This window comes from Canis lupus, chromosome 1, assembly GCF_011100685.1.
Source record: "Canis lupus familiaris isolate Mischka breed German Shepherd chromosome 1, alternate assembly UU_Cfam_GSD_1.0, whole genome shotgun sequence".
NCBI lineage: Eukaryota > Metazoa > Chordata > Mammalia > Carnivora > Canidae > Canis > Canis lupus.
This window is the reverse complement of record NC_049222.1, coordinates 5,174,248-5,193,962: the sequence shown is the minus strand read 5'-3', so window position 1 is coordinate 5,193,962 and position 19,715 is coordinate 5,174,248. Positions and strand designations below refer to the sequence as shown.

At 38.9% G+C, this 19,715-nt stretch overlaps 1 protein-coding gene across 6 annotated transcripts in view; it reads right to left on the bottom strand.

Annotated features, from left to right (window-relative positions):
• Positions 1–19,715, bottom strand: part of FBXO15 (F-box protein 15) — a 47,494-nt gene that overhangs the window by 9,870 nt on the left and 17,909 nt on the right. For 5 of the 6 annotated variants that reach the window (XR_005353316.1, XM_038525790.1, XM_038525786.1 and 2 more), the window contains exons 7-8: positions 18,359–18,441; positions 17,267–17,409 (exon numbers count right to left, since the gene is read on the bottom strand). Coding sequence is in view for 5 of the 6 variants with exons in the window: in XM_038525790.1 (XP_038381718.1) it covers positions 17,267–17,409; positions 18,359–18,441 (226 nt within the window). In the remaining variant the exon portion in view is untranslated. The remainder of the gene's footprint in view (positions 1–17,266; positions 17,410–18,358; positions 18,442–19,715) is intronic. The other variant, XM_038525788.1, reaches the window with a different exon arrangement.

Here is a 19,715-nt window from a genome sequence, read left to right as displayed (position 1 = left end):
AGCATAAGGCCATCCCCAAAATGCAGAGAAATTAAATTCAAGGCTCACTGCCCTTGGCTTCCAGTGACATTCACTTACAAGCATGGCTTTTAGTCATGATAGGCTTCATTCCAAACCCTGCCCAGCCATTTACTAGCTGTGTAACCACATTCAAGCTCTAAGCTAAGTGAAATAAGAACACGAATAGAAAGTATTTTATAAGGCTTTGTGAAGATTAATGGAACTAATAATATATATTAACATTACAGTGTAGATTATTATATCTCCCAGGCTAAATATGCTAAGCACCTTACATGCATTATGTCAATATTATTCCTCTATCTAAAGAGCCAAGCCTACTGCCAAGCAGAAGGTGGATATGTACCATGTACATGGATTACAAGACTCAATAATTATAAATGCATCTATTTACCCAAATGATCTACAGATTTAATGTAATTGTAATCATAAACCCAGCAGGAATTTAATAATTTATAAAGAATCAATATAGAAAAATAAGTAAATAATAAAATCTGACAATCTGATTCTAAAATTCAAATGGAAATAGGACCTAAAAGAGCCATACAATCTTAAGAAGAAGAAAAAAAGTTGACTTCAAGACTTACCGTAGAGGTACAGCAATCAAGACAGCGTGTCATCACTCTAAGACATACAGATAGATCAACAGAACAGAATAGACGGATCTAAATACCTACCAACACTTTTACAAACAATTGACTTTTGACAACGACATCAAAATAATTCAATGAGAAACAAAGTCTTTTCACAAAAAAACCTTACTATCCATATGGAAAAACAGAATGAACTTCAGCCCTTACCTTACACTTAACACAAAAATTAATTAGGGATGGATCATAGACCTAAATGTAAGGGTTAAAACCATCATACAATCAGAAGAAAGAACATCTCTATAACTTGGAATAGGAAAAGTTTTTAAACCCCCCCACCAAAAAAAGTACGAAATAAAAAAACTAATAAATTAGATTTTATCAAAATGAGCAACTCCTAATCATGAAAAGATACTATTAAGAGGCAAGAATATACAATGGGGAAAGGATGATCTCTTCAATGAATAGTGTTGGGGACATGGGACAGCCATACAGGAAAAAAAAAAAGAAATTGGCCCACTATCTTACACCATACACAAAAATTAACTTGAAATGGATTAAGACTTGAATGTAAGACCAGAAGCCATAAAAATCCTAGAAAAAAAAAAAACATAAACTCCTTGACTTATACATTTTTGGATCTGTCTCCAAAAGCAATACATTTTTGGATCTGTCTCCAAAAGCAAAGTTAACAAAAGCAAAAGTAAATAAATGGGACTATGTCAAACTAAAAAGCTTCTGCACAGCAAAGGAAACCATCAACAAAGTGAAAAGATAACCTACTGAATGCAAGAAAATATCTGCAAATAATATAGTCAATAAGGGATTGATATATAAAATATATAAAGAATCCATAAAACTCAGTATCAAAAGAAAATCCAATTAAAAAGGGACAGAGAATCTAAATAGACCTCTTCCCAAAGAAGACATAGAGATGGCCAACAGACACATGTAAAGATGCTTGACATAAATCATCATAAGAGAATGTAAATCAAAACCAACTGAGATATCTCCTCACTCCTGTCAGAATGGCTATTATTGAAAAGCAAAATAGGAAATAACAAGTATTAGTGAGGATGTGGAGAAAAGGGAGCCCTCACTGTCGGTGATAATTAACTGCACTAATTTATACTTTCCACTATGGAAAACAGTATAGATGTTCCTCAAAAATCCTTTTTAAAAACTACTATATGATCCAGCAATTCCACTTCTGGGTATTTGTCCAAAGGAAATATAATCACTATGTCAAAAAAACCTCTGCATCTTCATGTTCACTGCCGTACTATTTACAATAGGGCATGGAAACAACCCAAGTGTCCATCAATGGATGAATGGAAAAATATGTAATACACATGTAAAAAATCATATCAAAAAATATGTAACACACATACAAACACACTAAAGGAATATTATTCAGCTACAAAAAAGGAAATCCTTCATTTGCAACAACATGGATAGACCTAAAGGACATTATGTTAAGTGAGCTAATCCAGACACAGAAAGTAATATAATGTTATACATCAATTATACTTCAATTAAAAAATGTTTTAAAAATACCATTAAGGAAATTAATAAGCCAGCCACAGATTGGGATGAGATATTTTGTAGAACATTTATCTATCAAAGGACTAGTATTCAGAATACATAAAGAATTCCTATAATTCAGGAACAGATAAGTCATTATTTTTAAAAGTTGAAAGGATTAGTAGACATTTCAAAAAGAAGATATGAAAATGGCCAAGAGGCACATGAAAAGGCGCTCACCACTACTGGCCATTAGGGAGATGTAAATCAAAGCCTTGATGATCGATCCTACTCCCACATGTCAGAACAACTAAAATTTAAAAGACTAATAACATCAAACGTCGACTGGGATATAAAGCAACCAGAACACTCATACAACACTGGTGGGAGTAGAAAATGTACAAACAATCTAAAAAAATATTTTGGCCATTTCTTATACATAGAATTTTCTTATACATAAAAATGATAATTTTTAATACATAAACCAACGATTCCAGTACTAGGTATTTTGCCAAGAGAAATAAAAAAACTTATGTCCACAAAAAAAAGACTTTCACAAGAGTTCTGTAATAGCCTTATTCATAAGTGCCCCAAACAGGAAACAACACAAATTCCCTGTCCATCAATAGGAAAACAGGTAAGCAAATTGTGGCATATTCATTCAGTGAAATAGTACTCATCAATAAATAGGAATGACTAGCAATACTTGCAACAGTATAAATGAAACTCAAGGCATTTCGCTGAAAGAATCTGGACACAAAAGAGTACATCCTGTACTGATATAAAGTTGTAGAACAAGCAAAACTAATCTATGGTGAAAAAAATCAGAAAATTATATGTGGGAGTTCTTGTATTATTTTTGTAATTTTTTTCTACATTGGAAATTACATCAAAATAAAATGTTACTAAAAAAGTAACATTCAATAGACGTTAGCTGTTAGCAGCTATATCAACCTTCCTCTGAAGACCCCCTTCTGCTTATTACAACTAGCTGCTCTTTTCCTATCCAACCCATAACCCTGGAAATGTGCAAATCTGTGTCCTCAGATCATTTTCCTCTTCCCTGAGGGAATTTAGTCCCTCAAAACTTCAACATTCACCTCTATGGCTAATAGCACCTTCCAGCCTACGCTAATCTCTTCCTTTTCTAACCCTTGCTAACATTAATGTTCTAACACCTGAACATTTAATTATACTGGATTGTTTCTGCATATTCAACGTTTCCTAAAATAATCTACAGTCTTTAGGAAAAAAGGTCATGTCTTCTACGGCATGATTAATGGCACTACTAATAACATTCCTCATTTCTTAGCTATGATTAGAATTCATTTTTTTTTTTTTGGCCCCATAAATAGAACCCAGAAAAGGCAGGAAGTAAAAGAAGGTTCAGAGAGAGGACTACTGACTGGGTTGACTGAATGATTTTCCCAAGGCAGACAGGAAAGGGGCTTACATCACAGTAGTGCTGTCTGAGGCAGGAAAGGCAACAGGAGCCCACTGCACACATCACCCTGAAGAGCAGGCACTAAGTAAGGTGGGGCCCAAAAGCACCACCTGAGAGACTGCCGGAGGAACAAGAACACGTGAACACAGTGACACACCAGTGACACAGACATGTGGATGGGACATCAGTATGCAATTCTCAGGTGAGAGTGTGTAAGAAGAAAGAAGACCCTACAAACTCAAAAATATTTGCCACCAAGTATTAACAGTTTAAAGCTGCAGAGACACCAACACTATAAAGGAATAACTAAGAACAAGACAGAAAGTCATCAGACTCTAATGATCAAATTGAATAGGCTCTCAGACAAGAAAACCTTGAGTACTTCCCCCTCTTTCCTTGTTCAGCATCTTATATTAGATAAGGTAAACACAGAGCTTCTCTCTTTTTCTCAGTTGATTATTTTCAGATACTTCCATTGCTTTCCAAACCCCTGATACACATGAAATTTAAGTAGCTAAGAATAGACACAGATCATGGACTATGAAAAGAGAGGTCATCTCTGAATGTGAGGAGGATCAGAACTTTCTCCCTGGTTTCATTTGTTGTACTGGCAGCATGAGTGAAATGAACTGGAGCTGTGTTGGAAGGATACTGGAAAAGGAGAACTTTCAAATCTGTAGGACAACATCCCTCCCAAATCCTGAACTGATGAGTGTGGCAACATCAGTAAAATCCCCTAAGTCTTTGAGCCACAGACCCTCCACTTCTCTCAACCAGCAAGAACCCTAACAGGCTACATTTGCTGCTGGTACTGTTCCTGGTACTGCTGACAATAAACTTGATTTTCAACAGGATAAAGTGTGTACCTAGACTCTTAAAAAGCTCAGTGCTCATTAATTCAATAGTATTTCAAAATAGCTTTTCCTATTGATGTAAAAATTCAGATGTATTTTTCACAAGACCCGATTTTATCTTCCATGCCGGGGGGCCAATTTCCTAACAGTCCAGTCAATCTGAGTATGCATCATTTTTTCCAGGCTAGTCTTTCCAGAGATGTTTATGGGAGTCTTTCCAGAGATGTTTATGGGGAAGGTATATGGATATTTGTTTTGGACTCTCCAACACCTGTTCTGCTTCTCTCACAAAGCATGTTCTGATATTCCTCTGAGACACATACCCACATCAGTCCCCATACTTTAGATGATAGCAGCCAGGCTCAGATATGGAGCATCCCATCCTCCTGACACATGACTAAGGCAGGATGAGTTTTTGAGCCAACAAGAGCCAAGGAGATGCAATGAGACTCTTGGGGAGGGGGTGTTTAAGGGAGGATCTTAGACTTGGACATGAGATCTAGGGCTAGCCAGAGCTGCCTTCAAAGGAGGAAGTATAACTCAGAATACAGTGAAGCAGGAAGAATCAGAATGGGAGAGACGAAGAGGGACAGGGTGTCCAGATATATCCAGCCCCACTGACAGGCAACAAGCCCTTGCGTCAAACTGTTTGAAATAAAACCTCTCCCTGGATTTTTCTACACGAATCCTTTTTGCTAAGCCAGTTTTAGGTTAGGTTTTCCATAGCTTTCAACCAATTTTTTCTGATCTGTATGGAAGTGTTTTTTCCTTTTAAAATAATTTTTGAATCAAAAAACATGAATTGAAAAAAAGATGATGGGAAAACAGATTTGAGATGATGCTAAGAGACAAATGGCTAAATACAGGTTCCAGAGGAGGTAGGAGCAGATATATTTAGGAATAGAAATTGGGATATACTCTTTGGAAAGAAGTGGGACATTTTTTTCCCTAAAGAAAAAAAAAAAAACAAAAAACAAGAATACAAAGAGACTATAATATAGTGACAATGTGATGGCAGATGAGAGAGGACGATCAGGAAGCAAAGGGGTGACAGTTTTTCTTAGCACAGCAGGTAGTGAGCCCAAGCACAAGGAACAGAGCAGGAAGATGACTGTGATCATATCCAAACAACCCTCACATGAAATACAAAGGGAACTTAAAGAGGGCTAATTAAAAGACTTCTGAGTAGCAACCAGGGGTGAGTCAACACTGGACGGCACCAACAGACACATACTTGTGATTTTCCCCAAGGACCCAGGGAGCATTAGAGTCAGGGAAGCAACATCAAGGTGAGTGGTGTTTTAGTTACTGACGCAGGGAAACCACAGGGCCACAAGGAAAGGTAGCCCGCCCAGACCATGTGCCCCGAAAATGATGCCAGAAAGGTAACAAAGAATGGGAAGAAATAAGAAGAAACCCAAAGAGGTGTGTAGAAGGCACAGGAACCACAGATGGTAACATGCTGGTGACCCCAGAGGTGGCCCTAAGTTCAATGTCCTGACAAGCTCAGGTTCTAACCACTAACTCCACCCTGGGGTAAAAAAATGAGAAAACCCATTTCTTACATTTCTTATTAGACGTAACTGCCTCCAGCTGCTTGTTTTAAGATTCTATTTTCACAATTGCCTTAATAAAAATCTATGAAAAAAGCTAAATGTATTATTTAAACAATATCCTTGAAAGTGAAAATATAAACAAAGACTTCATACCCTTCCTTTTAAATGATTTTTAAAATGCAAATCACCAGAAAGACAAAACTACAACTCTGAAGTCAAAAGTCACACAGAAGCCAGAGTCCAGACCAGCAGATGAAGAGAAGCTGCAGGGAGGCCTCAGGAGCCTGAGGCAGCTCCTCACACAAGCTGTGTCTCTGCAGGGCCCACTTCAGGGGCGCAGCCTGGGCTCTGTTGCTGCCATTTTGAAATCCTTGCATTTTTAACAAGGAGCCCTACAGTTTCATTTTGCACATCTGTACCACGTCCCACAATCACGTGGCCTTGTTTCCAGGTGGAGTACTGTGCACTCTTGAAGAGCTCTGGCATTAAAAGGTATGGAGATCTGGGTTCTCCTGCTCTGCGAAAGTAATCTATAATGCTGATTTTTCATAATGGGTCACCAGACGGACAGAATAGGAAAAACATACTAACAACCGCTGGAAGATGCTGTGAGGAGTTATCTGTTCTAATTTTCATAGGTAATCACCACTCAGGACTGTACTATTTCTAATGTCTTCCTGTTATGATAAATGCTGAGAGAGAATAATCGACCTAGAAACACAGAAAGCAATTAGTATCAACAGAGGAAACAAGTCATTTATTTTTGGAATCACAACTATAAAAATGAGATAACATGCTACCTATGAAAAATATTCGAAACAAACTATTAAAACTTTAAAAGTAGAATTTCTTTAAACAGAGGTCATCTGGGCTTATCAGGTTCTACTGCTGAATAGCTGAAACCCCACTTTTCTGGAGGGAAAAGAAGTTTCTGAAACCCATACCTTCTTTTTCTCCCTTCAACACTTCCTATGTGTCTTATAGAGTTAAGTACAGCACCATGTATTATTTAAACAGTATTTTAATGAAGAGCATACTGCAGAAACTCTGTAGGATATAGCCTGAATCTAACAGATCACAGAAACATAATCTCAAAGAATTCACTCACAATGGCACCACAAAAATGAAATATCGGTGACTGGCAGGTCCACACAGAGAACACTACTCCTGAGAGCAGTGACAGAGACTTAAAGGAGAGAGAGCGTCTGAAACTCTAAATAGAAAAGAGATCAATGCCTTCCAAATTAACATATACATTTAATGCAAATCTGATCAAAATCCAAATGAGAGGGACACCTGGGTGGTTCAGCAGCACACCATCTGCCTTCAGCTTGGTGTGATTCCAGGGCCCGGGATCAAGTCCCACATCAGGCTCCCCACAGGAAGCCTACTTCTCCCTCTGCCTATGTCTCTGCCTCTCTGTCTCTCTCCTGAATAAATAAATAAAATCTTAAAAAAAAAATCCAAACGAGGTATTTTAAAATCTGGCTGAGTGATTATTAAATACACCTAAAAGAATAACTAGATTAAAATAACAGAGAAAACTTAGGGAAAAATTCATTAGTAAGAAATTTTATATTGGGGGGAGGGACACATAATTTGGTAACAAAATAAGAGAGCACTGAGCTGGCTCAGTCAGAGCAGCATGTGACTCTTCATCTTGGGGTTGTGAGTTCAAGCCCCACACTGGTATACAGATAACTTAAATAAACAAACTTAAAAATATATATACAAGTAAAGCTTGAAATATCTTCTTGCCTGGTACGGAAACAAAAGGGGCATCGATTCTCAACAGAAAGAGTCCTAAGGGGGAAGGGTTTGGGAATCCATAGGCTTTGTACGTTTTATGTTTACATATAACTGAAAACCTCAAAGCAATTCAGAAACAATATACACTAAATTAAACAGCAAAATACAAAATGGAGAAAATATTTTCAATGAATACAACTAGAAGTTGTAGAAACAACAGAACCAATCAAACAAGCACATGGAAATTCAATTAAAGGAGAAATATAAAAACAAGCCTCACGGGCAGCAGCACGGGCCAAGCCTCCTGGAGGTGCCTCTATTACCACCCTGGCCCTCAGACACCTTGGAAGGCAGGCTTTGACGTGGCCACACTTTGCAAGCAAGGACACTGACAGTGTCCACAGCCACGTGCCGGTGAGGGGCGGCAGCGAGGTGGGTCCTGTGACAATGCCCCCACACACAGACTACCCACCACCCACCTCTGCTGTAGTCAAATTAATATTCAAAGACATGCAGATGTGAAACAATCAGATGTCACTTTCACCTTTCAAATCATCAAACATTTTACAAAATAACACTCATCACAATAGCACTGCAATCATGAAAAACTGAGACCGATGCCTGTTAGGATGAGTGGGTCAATAGATCACGATAAAAAGCAAACAGTGGGAGGCCATATAACTTTTTTTTTCAAGATCAAATTTGCTAAAACAATTCAGTGATATGGGAAATGCCCACCATGTAATGGTAAAGGGAAAAACCAGAGTGTGGCACTGTTCACAAAATGTGGTCCACGGATAGAAATATAGCTGTATATCTGAAAATGGATCAAAATATAAACAAAGGTTGTCCTTGGTAGTTTTTATTTGCTTCTTTTTTTTTTTATTTGCTTCTTTATAAACTTCTATATATTCAGAATTTTCAAATTCTATAATAAAAAGACATTAGGTTTTAAATGCATTTTTATAACAACTCAAAAAGTCAAAGGACAGAAGAGCACACGTTAAAAATCCTTTCCCTTTGCTTCTATCACTTTCACTCCCAATCTTGCTAAAAAGGCTACAGTCTGCTGTCCTAGGCAAAACCCCCTTCATTCAGCTTCTGAAAGTTGGTAATAATTAGCTTGATACAAAGATCAAAAAATACATGTTGCCTCATACTTTGCATCGCTGATCATGTCTTTTTTCAAGCTCTATTTACACTTCAAAACTGCAGCTGCACTATCTCCTGCATGCTCCTTCCAGGTTGTGCCACACTCTAACAGAAGCGCTCACAGACCGTGGAATGGAGCAGTTAGCACAGCAGCCCCAGAACAGTCTACTCTCAGGGAGGCCTACTGGTCTAGCTGGCCCGGCACCTGAATTCCCACCTCATCTTTCCTAACTCACACAAGTGGCTCACTGCATCAAACAGCTTGTATCAACCACATGGTGTATGCTCAACATCCTTCCCTCTGAGGGTCTGGGAGGCTGGCAGTGCCAGACAGAGGGTGCCTACGTGACAAGTCACCACTAAGAAATCTGGGCATCGGGTCTTTACACGAACTTAGGCAGACAGACTTTCACGTGTTTTCACAACTCATTCTGGGAGAAAATATGCTCATCCCAGGTGACTGCCCTGCAGAAGGCTTTCCTCTGTCCCTCCCCACATACCTTTTCCCCTTTACCAATTTCATTCTGCAGCCTTTCACTGTAATAAGTCGTAGCCACTAATACTATTATATCCTAAGTCCTGTGAGCTCCTCCCAGTGAGTCACAGAACCTGAGGTTGGTTCCGGGACCCAATGCCAGCAACGCATCCACATTTCCCAAAGAACAGGACACAGATAAACACAGCAGGCACTTCTACAAGCTTAACTCACAGTTTCATTCACAAACCCCTCTTTTGGTATTTGCCTCACTGTTTATCCTTCCCACCCCTTGCCTCTCATAAATCCACGTCAGGTGACAAAAATACTTCTTCTCCTAAACTGCCTTTTAGCTGGATTTTAGTAATAATACACAAAGAAGCAAGTAGCAAGTATGTGCAAGTACAGGGATCATAAATTTTTCTTTGAAGAGAGATAATATGGATCCTTTTTAGAAAACTCTGAATCTAGTCATGACTTGTCAAAGTGGCAGAGCACATAAAAATACAAAGAGAAAACTTTCCAGGTTTCTTGGGGGAGGAATATGACAAAGTTCCAAGGGGAAGGAATCAAACCTTTAGGGAAAGAAGAAAGGACACAGATCTTTTATTCACTAGGAGGTAGGGGAGGCAGAAAGCCCTACCCCTCAATACAGTGTCTGGATGGGAGAGAATAATGTCTGGAAGCTTGAGCAATATCTTATAAAATGAGGCCCCAGTCTACTCCTGAGCACACTGGAATAATGCCTGCTCTGATGTGAAAGGATGAAGGCGGGTGAAGAATACAGCAGGGCTGGGCAGTCACCAGCCTAAGAACTCAGCTCACCAGACCAGTGTTGGGATCCAAAGCCAAGGAGCATGAGGTATGGCCTCGAGTGGATGAGGAAGACAGCCCTGCCAAATGCAGGGGCCTTGCTTGTGGGCTGCCGACATACTGCTCATCCTAGGTATCTCCCACTGAGAGAGCTTTGGCCCGATCCCTTCTGAGTATCAGGAATCTCACTCGAGGCACAAGAACTAACCAGGGTCTTCTGCTTTTTTTTTTTTTCAGTAAGTTGTAATAATAATAATAAAATCCAAAGGACCGTGTAGCAAAGTCCATGAGACAGAGTCAAGAAAACAGAACAAAGGGCTATCTTGTTCAGAGAAAATACTGTGACAGAGAGGTAGGCATCTCAGTTGGCCAGTGCTCACTCTAATATCTCACTGGGTTTGTGCTAAGTCTAAACATGGCATGAATCCTCTGATTATGCATATTTCCTGTAGAGCCAATTCTAAAGATCCTCTCAGCCACTCTGAGACAAATGATTCTATACAACATATTCTACACCAATGCTCTAAAGAAACATATACACATCCTCCAAAGGATGAAGATATACTCAGATACACAGGTATATCATGGTATAACTCATTAAAACAGCTGGTAATTGCTGTGCTGTGAGCCTCACATTTCTGAGAATAATCTGTTAAAAGACTCTGGAGCTGCGAGAGAAGTGCATAGCTATTCTGCTTCATTTTAGGGGCACCATACACCATCGGTCAGTGTGTTTAACATGAGCAAAGGCCAGTCCCCTCTAACTATCCATCTTCAAAATTTAACCAAGATCTGGATGGTGATCACACAAGTGTCTGCTTTATGATAATCTGTCTTATGCATTTCTCAGTGTCAGTGCACAATACAAAGAAGATTAATTACAAAAAAATAAGAGAAAAGCAAGGGAACAGTTAATACACAAAACAGTGGTTAACACAATATATAGAACCAGAAGGAGAGACACAGGGCACTTCAAAGTCCCTGGCAATGGTCCATTTCTTAAACCGTGTAGTGGCTACACGGGTTTTACTGTTTTTTGCATGGTCTGTACACACATCATACATAGAAAAGAACTTATTATCTCACAATTAAAATTTTAAAAGAAAAATTTTGTCAGCCATTCCATATGCACATGAGTATGTCTATGCAAGATATATCATAAATTCCCACTGGGATTTTTTAATAAAACTACAATGAATTTGTGGACTAAATTGGTACATCCTCAGAATTCTTAGTTTAAGATGGAATGCTGGAAATGACCCTATACAATCACCAAACTCAGGCTCTGTTTGTAAGTTATGTCACATTTAAAGCTGTACCCTTTCCATGCCCCATGACTCCTACTAACTGGTCTGGACCCCTTTCCAGTGACCTCTATGAACATTGCTCTGGTCACTCTACCCCACCCCCAACTGCTCTTGGTCTGCCCTTCCTGAGGATGCCCAGAATCCCTAGAGCCCCACATGTGCCTGTCACCTGGCTCAGCACCAACCTGAGGAGGAAAGGCACCATGCCTGACACATCTATGCCCTGTGTCCAGCACACGTGTTCAATAATGAATGAATCAGATAAATAAATCCTCCCTTGTCCCCGTTACTTCCTGCCACTCCCTGCAGATGGCCTCGTTAGAATCAGGCAGGTTTCTCGGGTCTCACTGATGACAAACAGTGGATAGAGCCACCTCAACACCAGGGACATGATGATAAAGCATTTTATCCTTGACAGAGAGAGAAAGTGTTCTTAAAACACAGGGCAAAGAGCTGTCGTTCCCAACTGCAATGACGTAGCCAGAATTTACTAAATATACCACATGGTACCACAGGAGAGTTTCTCAAAAACTGCAAAGGACATTCTGGTTTGTACTTTTCTAAAATGTGAGAGGAAGCTGATGGCGGCGGCGCCCTCTGCTGCTTCCTCATCACAGAACCACATGCAGAGGAAACGTGTCTCAGTTGCGCTGTCTTCTCACCGTGGAAATGTGTTTTCTAATTGTGAAAACAGATGAAAAGTGAGCTATCCCCATCTCAGCTTCCCATTCTCCTTCATTTTCCTCAGTCTCTCAGTCATGGATAATCATCTGGCCTTCCCTGTGAGCCATCAGCACTAACAGAACAGTGGCTACGGGCCGCCCCACGAGCTGGCAGTGAAAGGCCCTTCCTGATCGCTCTATGATGCAAACGCTTTGAAAAGACAGACCGAGTCATACACACAAGACACATATTCTAGAAGCATGTCCCTGAAAGTACAGATATACAGAAGACAGTGCAGCCCAGTGTTTCAGATCCGCACTCTGGAGACTGGTCTGTGCAGGTGCATATGGGGCTCTGCCATGCGCGGGCTGCGTGTAATTAGAGAACTGACCTACAAGACCAGTTCCAGCCACTTCACCAGTAACACGCGAGAGAAAATACTACCCAACTCACAGGCTTGCCGTGAAGATTAAGTTGAATAATTAATATAAATATAAAACATTCAGTAAGAACCTGTAATGAGCGCCCACAAGTCTGCTGTGTACTATCGTCTTCCTTATTAAGGGCACTGCTTGTATAAGGAATGCACACGAAGCTTCATCAAGGTTACACTATATTTGTTTAAAACTAGGTGAGGGTAAGTCCTCTCCTCTGAAGTTCTACATACCCATCTAAGATCCCACCTAAAAGATCTAATTCCTGGAGGACCCAGCACAGGCTCTTGAGAGCACAGATCATGTTCATGAGAAAGACTGAAAGCTAGGACGTCCTCAATTAACACTAGCCAGAGGGCACATGCATTTGTACCCTAGGTATAGACCGCTGCACATTAGTAGCACCCTCAATAGGATATACCAGGAAAAGGGATGAGATTTTATTCTCTGTTTCAAATAACATAATAAAGTTAAAAGGGTTGAAGTACCGAGAAGAAAGGCAGAACTTTCATGCCTTCATAAAACTGGGAGAACTGTTCCCAGGACAGTACCTCTGCCCTTGAGCAGAGTGCAGTCCTGCCCAGGAGGGCTCACTCTCTAGATCACCTTCCAGTTCTTTCCTGATTCAGACTCCAAGATCTGCAGAAAGAGTACTGAAGAAAAATAAGAAACCCTGAAAATTAAACAATCTAAGCAGCCAACTCAAAAAGCTAAAAAAAGATCAAAATAAACCTAAAGAAAACAGATGACTTTCTAGGAAATCATATAAATACTAAAAAATGATTCAATGAAAAGTAGAAAACCTGATTATAACCAGATCAGAAACAGATTTTTAAAAACAAAACTATAAATAATCTGTGAGTATAAATGGAAAAACACTAAATACCAAATAACTGAAACCAGTAGCTTAGAAATAAGCATACATAATGAGAAGCTTCTGTCAGAGGTTCCAGGATGCTTACTATTAGAAGATACACTGAAGCATTTTATACATTAATAGTATAAAGGAGACAGAATCATATGATTATCAATAGTTACCCAAAGATGTATCTGACATTTAAGAACCATTCCCAATTTTTTTAAAAAAATCCAACTAATTTAGAAATAGAAAGTTTATTAACTAAACTGCCTTGTATGACCACATAATACAAACCTAGAACATCCCCAGTAATAAAATGCTTTAACTTCCTATTAAGTTAGAAATACCCCCTCATAAACAAGAATTTGACAGTGTCTTTCAAAATTACTGTGCATTTTCCTTAGACCTAGCAACCCTACCCCTAAAAAAGTATTCCAAAGACAAGCTGGCAAAATATAAAAGGATGTATGAAGAAGGCTATTTATTTACTGTGACAGCAAAGACTGGAACCCACAGAAGGAAACCATTAACAAACTGCCCACCTACAGATGGTTTGAAAAGAGAGAATGAGAAAAATCTCTACGTCATTCTAAAGAGTAATCTCCAGAATATATTACTAACAGGGGAAAAGCAAGGAAATTAAAAAGGAGTATAGTATGCCTCTTTAAAAAACACTGGGAGAAATAGAAATACATTGATGTATAACATATATTCAGAAAACAGCATTTAAAGAATAAACCAAAGGCCAATATCCAGGATCATCTTTGGAGGAACAGAGAGAACAGGGATGAAGGACAAGGATAGAAGTAAACCTCTCTGAACTTCCTTGTTTTATAGTTTCAACTATAAACCATGTAAATGTGGGATGTAATTTTTTTAATGTAAAAATAAAAGGAAAACAATCCTGAAAAATAAAAAATCAACTGAAACAAATCACTCTGATTGTATGTCAAAGTGGTAGCATAATCACACAGAGAAGAACTATTTCAGGTGACTTAACTCTCTGGCATGATGTATCTTAAGCCCATAGTGAGCTATAGGAAAATCCTAATTAAAAGGATGTTCAATGGGTTATTTGCAACAATATTGCTATTTTTAAATTATTATAGATTTTGATGTTTGGAACAAAAATTTCCAGCATGAGAAAACATATTCAAGTATTTACTCAAAGTAGTTAATTAAAAACCTTAAAATCTTTCCTTTAATGAAGCATGATTGATTTCTTCCCATTATAAAACCTACAAACTTGTTAGCACTGCCCACCGAAAACCCTAAAAGAAATGAAAACCCAAGGGCAAGGTGCATCTCCAGGGTCCAGATTATGGTTTCTAAATACCATAGTGTAGTGGGAACTAAAAGGAAGCACAGCTCCTCAGAAAAATGACAGTTCCACCTCTGTGCAAGAAACAGACAAGATGAGCTTAGGTATCCAGTCCTGTAAGAGCACAAGCAAGCTACCAAGGATGACTAGAGTCATGTCAAAGGAACACAGGAGAAGATGACAATTTGAGCATCACAATAACAATAAAAGAAATAATGACTGAAAATAGACCAAAATACATAAAATACATTTTCTAATCTAGGAGTTCATAATAATATCCCCTCCCCCCAAAAAAACCCTCTAAGTCATCTTTGAAGACTGTTAGAGCATTAATCACTATAAATAGAAAGACTCAAGCATGTACCTTGCCCTTCCTGTATTAATTATTTTTAAGTTAACTAAACAGTTGATAAGAGAAAACTCTTATTTACAGAAGGATCCTACATAATAGGCATACAAGGAATGAAGTAACTAGGGAAACATCATTTTTGCAATCTCAATAAAATAACGCATATAGATGCCCATCATTTGGTAAACATTCATGGAGAAATTTATAATAGAATAAGCAGGCCAAAAATCTCAACCACGGATCAATCTCAATATAATTAATATTTAGACAAATGTCTTAAAAGACACAAATACCAAAGCTTACTCAAGAATAAATAGATAATCTAAGTAGTCCTATATCTATAAAAGAAATTGAAGCTGTAGTTAAAAACCTTCCCACAAAGAAACCTTCAGGCCTTGATGGCTTCCTGAAGGAATTCCACCAACCATTTTAAGGAGGAATTACTACCAATTCTAAGTAAAATCCAAAAAATCCAAAAGGTATGAATACTTCGCAACCTACTCTATGAAATCAGGAGTGGCCTGAGACCAAAGCCGCATTAAACATTACAACAACTGGGAGATACAAAGGGAGAGAAATAACAAAGATGAAATACTAAAGATCTCACCAATAAATGTGCAAAACTAGTATGAAGAAAATTCTGAAACACTCATTCTAAAAGACATGTAAGTATTTCTGAACTAAATGAAAGACATACCACATTATTGGGTAGGACAAGTCAACAACAAAGATGTCAACTCACTTCAGGTGAATGTCAAATATACATTCGAAATGATTCTAATGAAAATGTCGACAAGCATAGAAAAACCTAGAAATCTTGAGTCAGAAAGCAAAGACTCAAAGACCAATGGGGGTGTATCAAACAAGCACAGAAGCCAGCTTGAAGTAGAGCCCACTGATCAAACTAAGGACAATTTTAGCTTCAAAAAGAATAATGTTTGTAATTGTCTATAAATTATTAAATAAATTAAAAACTCAGAGTCCACAATGACCTAAACAACAAGAAGAGTGTGCACTCAAAATAATTTCCACCATAGGAAGTGATGATAACATCAATTCCATAATCTGAGCATTGGTGGTCAGAAAAGAAAGGATTAGAGCATTTATCCTGCCACTACAGGAGTTCACCAGTTGATGTGTGGAAATTCTTTATAAAATTTCAGTTAATAAATGTAGAAATATTGACATAACTAGAAAATCACCATTTTCTAAACTCTGAAAGAAATTGATTCAGGCAGAGATTAGTAATGGATGTCAAAACTATTAGAAGAAAGAATGTTGGAGAATTCACAAATAAAGTATTAAATTTCCCCTATAAAACACTACTACCAAAAAGGTTAAACTTGAGGGCCACCTGGGTGGCTCAGTCTGTTAAGCATCTGTCTTTGGCTCAAGTCATGATCCTGAGATCCTGGGATTGAGCCCTGCATCAGGCTCCGTATTCAGCAGGGACTCTCCTTAAGATTCTCTCTTTCATTCTGCCCCTCCACATCCTTGTGCTGTCTCTCACTATCTCAAATAAATAAATAAAATCTTTTTTTTTTAAATGTTAAACTTGTATCTATATGATTCTGTACATCAAACCTCCATGTTTACAGGACACAGACAAATGAAACCGAGAGGAAACAAGAAGACAAAGCAGAACAGGGGGCATTCTATATTCCTTCTTCCCTTTCATTCAACTGAGCCCCCTCCCTCTCAGCCTACTCCAGTCTCTGTCTCAGTTTTAGTGAGCATGGTAAACATGGATGCAGGATATACAGAAGGGTGGTTTCCCTTCACTCTTATCCTGGACAGGTGCTACACTGGCCCTGTGGGCAAGCTTACCAAATTCCTTTGAGAAAGAAGGGAAGAAGTTTGGGGTAAGAGGAAGAGGCACAGCAGGGCAAAATAGTAAGGAAAGTATCAGCAGAAAACATGAGTAGAGAATATTCCAGAAGGTAGAGAGGTGGTAATGAAAGAGATGGAGCCCGAGGCTAAAGAGACTTGATCTGGCCATGGTATTTCACAAGTCCTAGAATGAGGTGTGGGTATGAGAAGACAGAGTGCCAACAGATGATCAGTGAAGAGACAATTCTTAACTCAAATATAAAAATAGGTCCCTTATTGTCTCTAACCTTTTAATTTCATACTGAAACAAAAAGTCAATTAGTTTCACCTTTCTTGGTAAAGAGATTGCGAAATGTACCACACAGGTAGAAAACTCCACCGCTGTGCATATCAACATGCAGCTGGTAGCCATGTAGTCCATACTCCGGGTTGTCATCCAAAAGAGGAGTATGAGGAGGTAGCTCGTAGGGGCTAAAGAAAGCAAAACAAAACATACACACATTTGTCAACCAGAGATAAAATGTTTAAACTGAAAATACTCCTTTAAAAAAATTAACATCTGTCCAAACACCAGCTTCTATCAATCCTCTACAGAGTTCCCAATAGCCTTCCACACCAGGAACTCAAAAGAATTGCTTTGTGTTCCTTTCACCAACTTATATAAAAACAGGCAAAGGAGTGAGTTCTGTAAGTATCCACAAGATGACCACGGATGAATACATTCCTGGGATCTGCCTAAGATAGCAGCTCGGCAAAGACAACTCTGCTCCTCAGAGGTCTCAGTAACCAGAGAACGGAGCTGCTCAACAGGAAAATGCATCAAACAACAGACCTATAGATCAGGAACCAGGCAGAGACCCAAAGCTATGATGAACAAAGTTTTATTCAGTAAGAAAAACCTTACTACGTAAAGTAACAAACTCAAAAGCATTCAGGAGCTTTTCAAATAATAATTTTAAAAATGAATGTGAAAGCAGGAGTGAAATGAAAAGCATATTGCCCACCTCAAGACCTTCAAAGTCATTAAAAGACACGTACTATGTTGACCAAGCAAAACACATCTGCAGACCCAACTCAGCCATGGGTCTGTGTGCCTTGCAAGATATAAAAACTCACATTAATGCAAAGAACAGGAAACATCTTGATGCACTGGCATCTTGCAGTAATGAAGCTATCCTGCCCCCATAAATAACATTCTACTAGGGACATAATCCTTAACCCAGAACAAATAAAGCAAATATGTACTCATGAATAATCCAATTATTTTAGCAACAGCTAAGTAATTATGCCTATTGGCTTGTGTCTACTGATTAAAAACAGAGTATCTTTGTAGCTACTCTCAGGATATTAAGATGGTATCAACTTCTAATCCTTTATATTTACTGTCAAAAATTTAATACACCCACACATAAATACATACACAGTGGCTGAGCCTAATGTGCTCTTCTCCACAAGGTGATGGAAATGAAGATTTGCCATAACAAAAGCCAGTTCTTCCTCCCTCTGAAAAGTCAATTAGAAAGAATACATTTTTCAACTGAAATATTAATTTTTCACAAGGTCGTTGTGAAGATCACAGCACATTCACGTTACAGATAGATGCCGTTTCTTACAACTGTAAGATCACCACAGTACGAATGCATTATTACTGCTAATACATTATTACTACCCAATAAGACTTATGTGTCATACTGAGAGCAGGACAATCCACCCAAATATGCAGAGCATGCAATACCAAAAGGATTAACATCCTAGCACTTGTGAAATGTCAAATCACTCTATTACACACGATTGTGAAAATATATGTTAGCTCCAGGTCCTTTCAAACTCTTTACCAAGATAAAGATGATACTGGTAAGACCTTCACATATACAAGATTAATTCCACAAATACTTAGCATTGTGGCATACATTCGTCTCTTGAGTACCCACTTGACTTGGCAAAGCCAATGGGGATGAAGAGTTTCACCCACCAGGTTAAGTAGTAGAAAATATGACTGTAGAGGAACAGATACCCATTTCTTCCCAAACTCACAGCAGACACTGTCTGGTGTGGGTAACCCAGAATGGTCAATCCAAGGCATCTCTCTCCAGTAGCCCGCCAGAGGAGGATCCTCATAACTATGTGGGCCAAAAGTCTGATGAATTCAAGTCCAGGAAATGTTTAGCAGGCCAAGTGCTGCCTGGGCCAAAAGTCACCCTCACACAGTGAGGGAGGGATGGAAAAACTAACTGGCTGCTTGCAAAGGATGATGAGAGGATGATGCTGTATATCTTGGTTCTGTCTGGTCATAATTTAGAATCACATTTGTAAACTTCTATCTTAAAACACCCACAGACCATGGCCACAGATGCCCACACAACTGGTGTACAGAGAAACATCACACTGTTACGCTCTTCACTAAAGCGCCTGCCTAGAAAGTAACCCCAGAGGAGGGAGCTGGCCAACAGCCTCACCCCATGAGAAAGGAAACCTCATCAAGTGGGAAAGGAGAAGTCTTCAGACACTGTATCCTGAAGGGCAGATTACACTCAACATCACATGCTTGGGATCAGACACACATGTGCCGCTGGGTTAAACACAGAGTAAGAGACACTCTGGCCAACACAGGATATGAGAGGAGGAGAACAGAGCATGTATTGACTGGAAGAGAAAGGGGGCGATTCCCATGACGTGGAAGAGAGAATGTGAACAAAAACATGCAGGCAGGAACAGGTGGCCTGTAATCCGTGACAGCAAAACAGCAGAGTAGCCTCCACAGAGCAGAGGGTCATTTC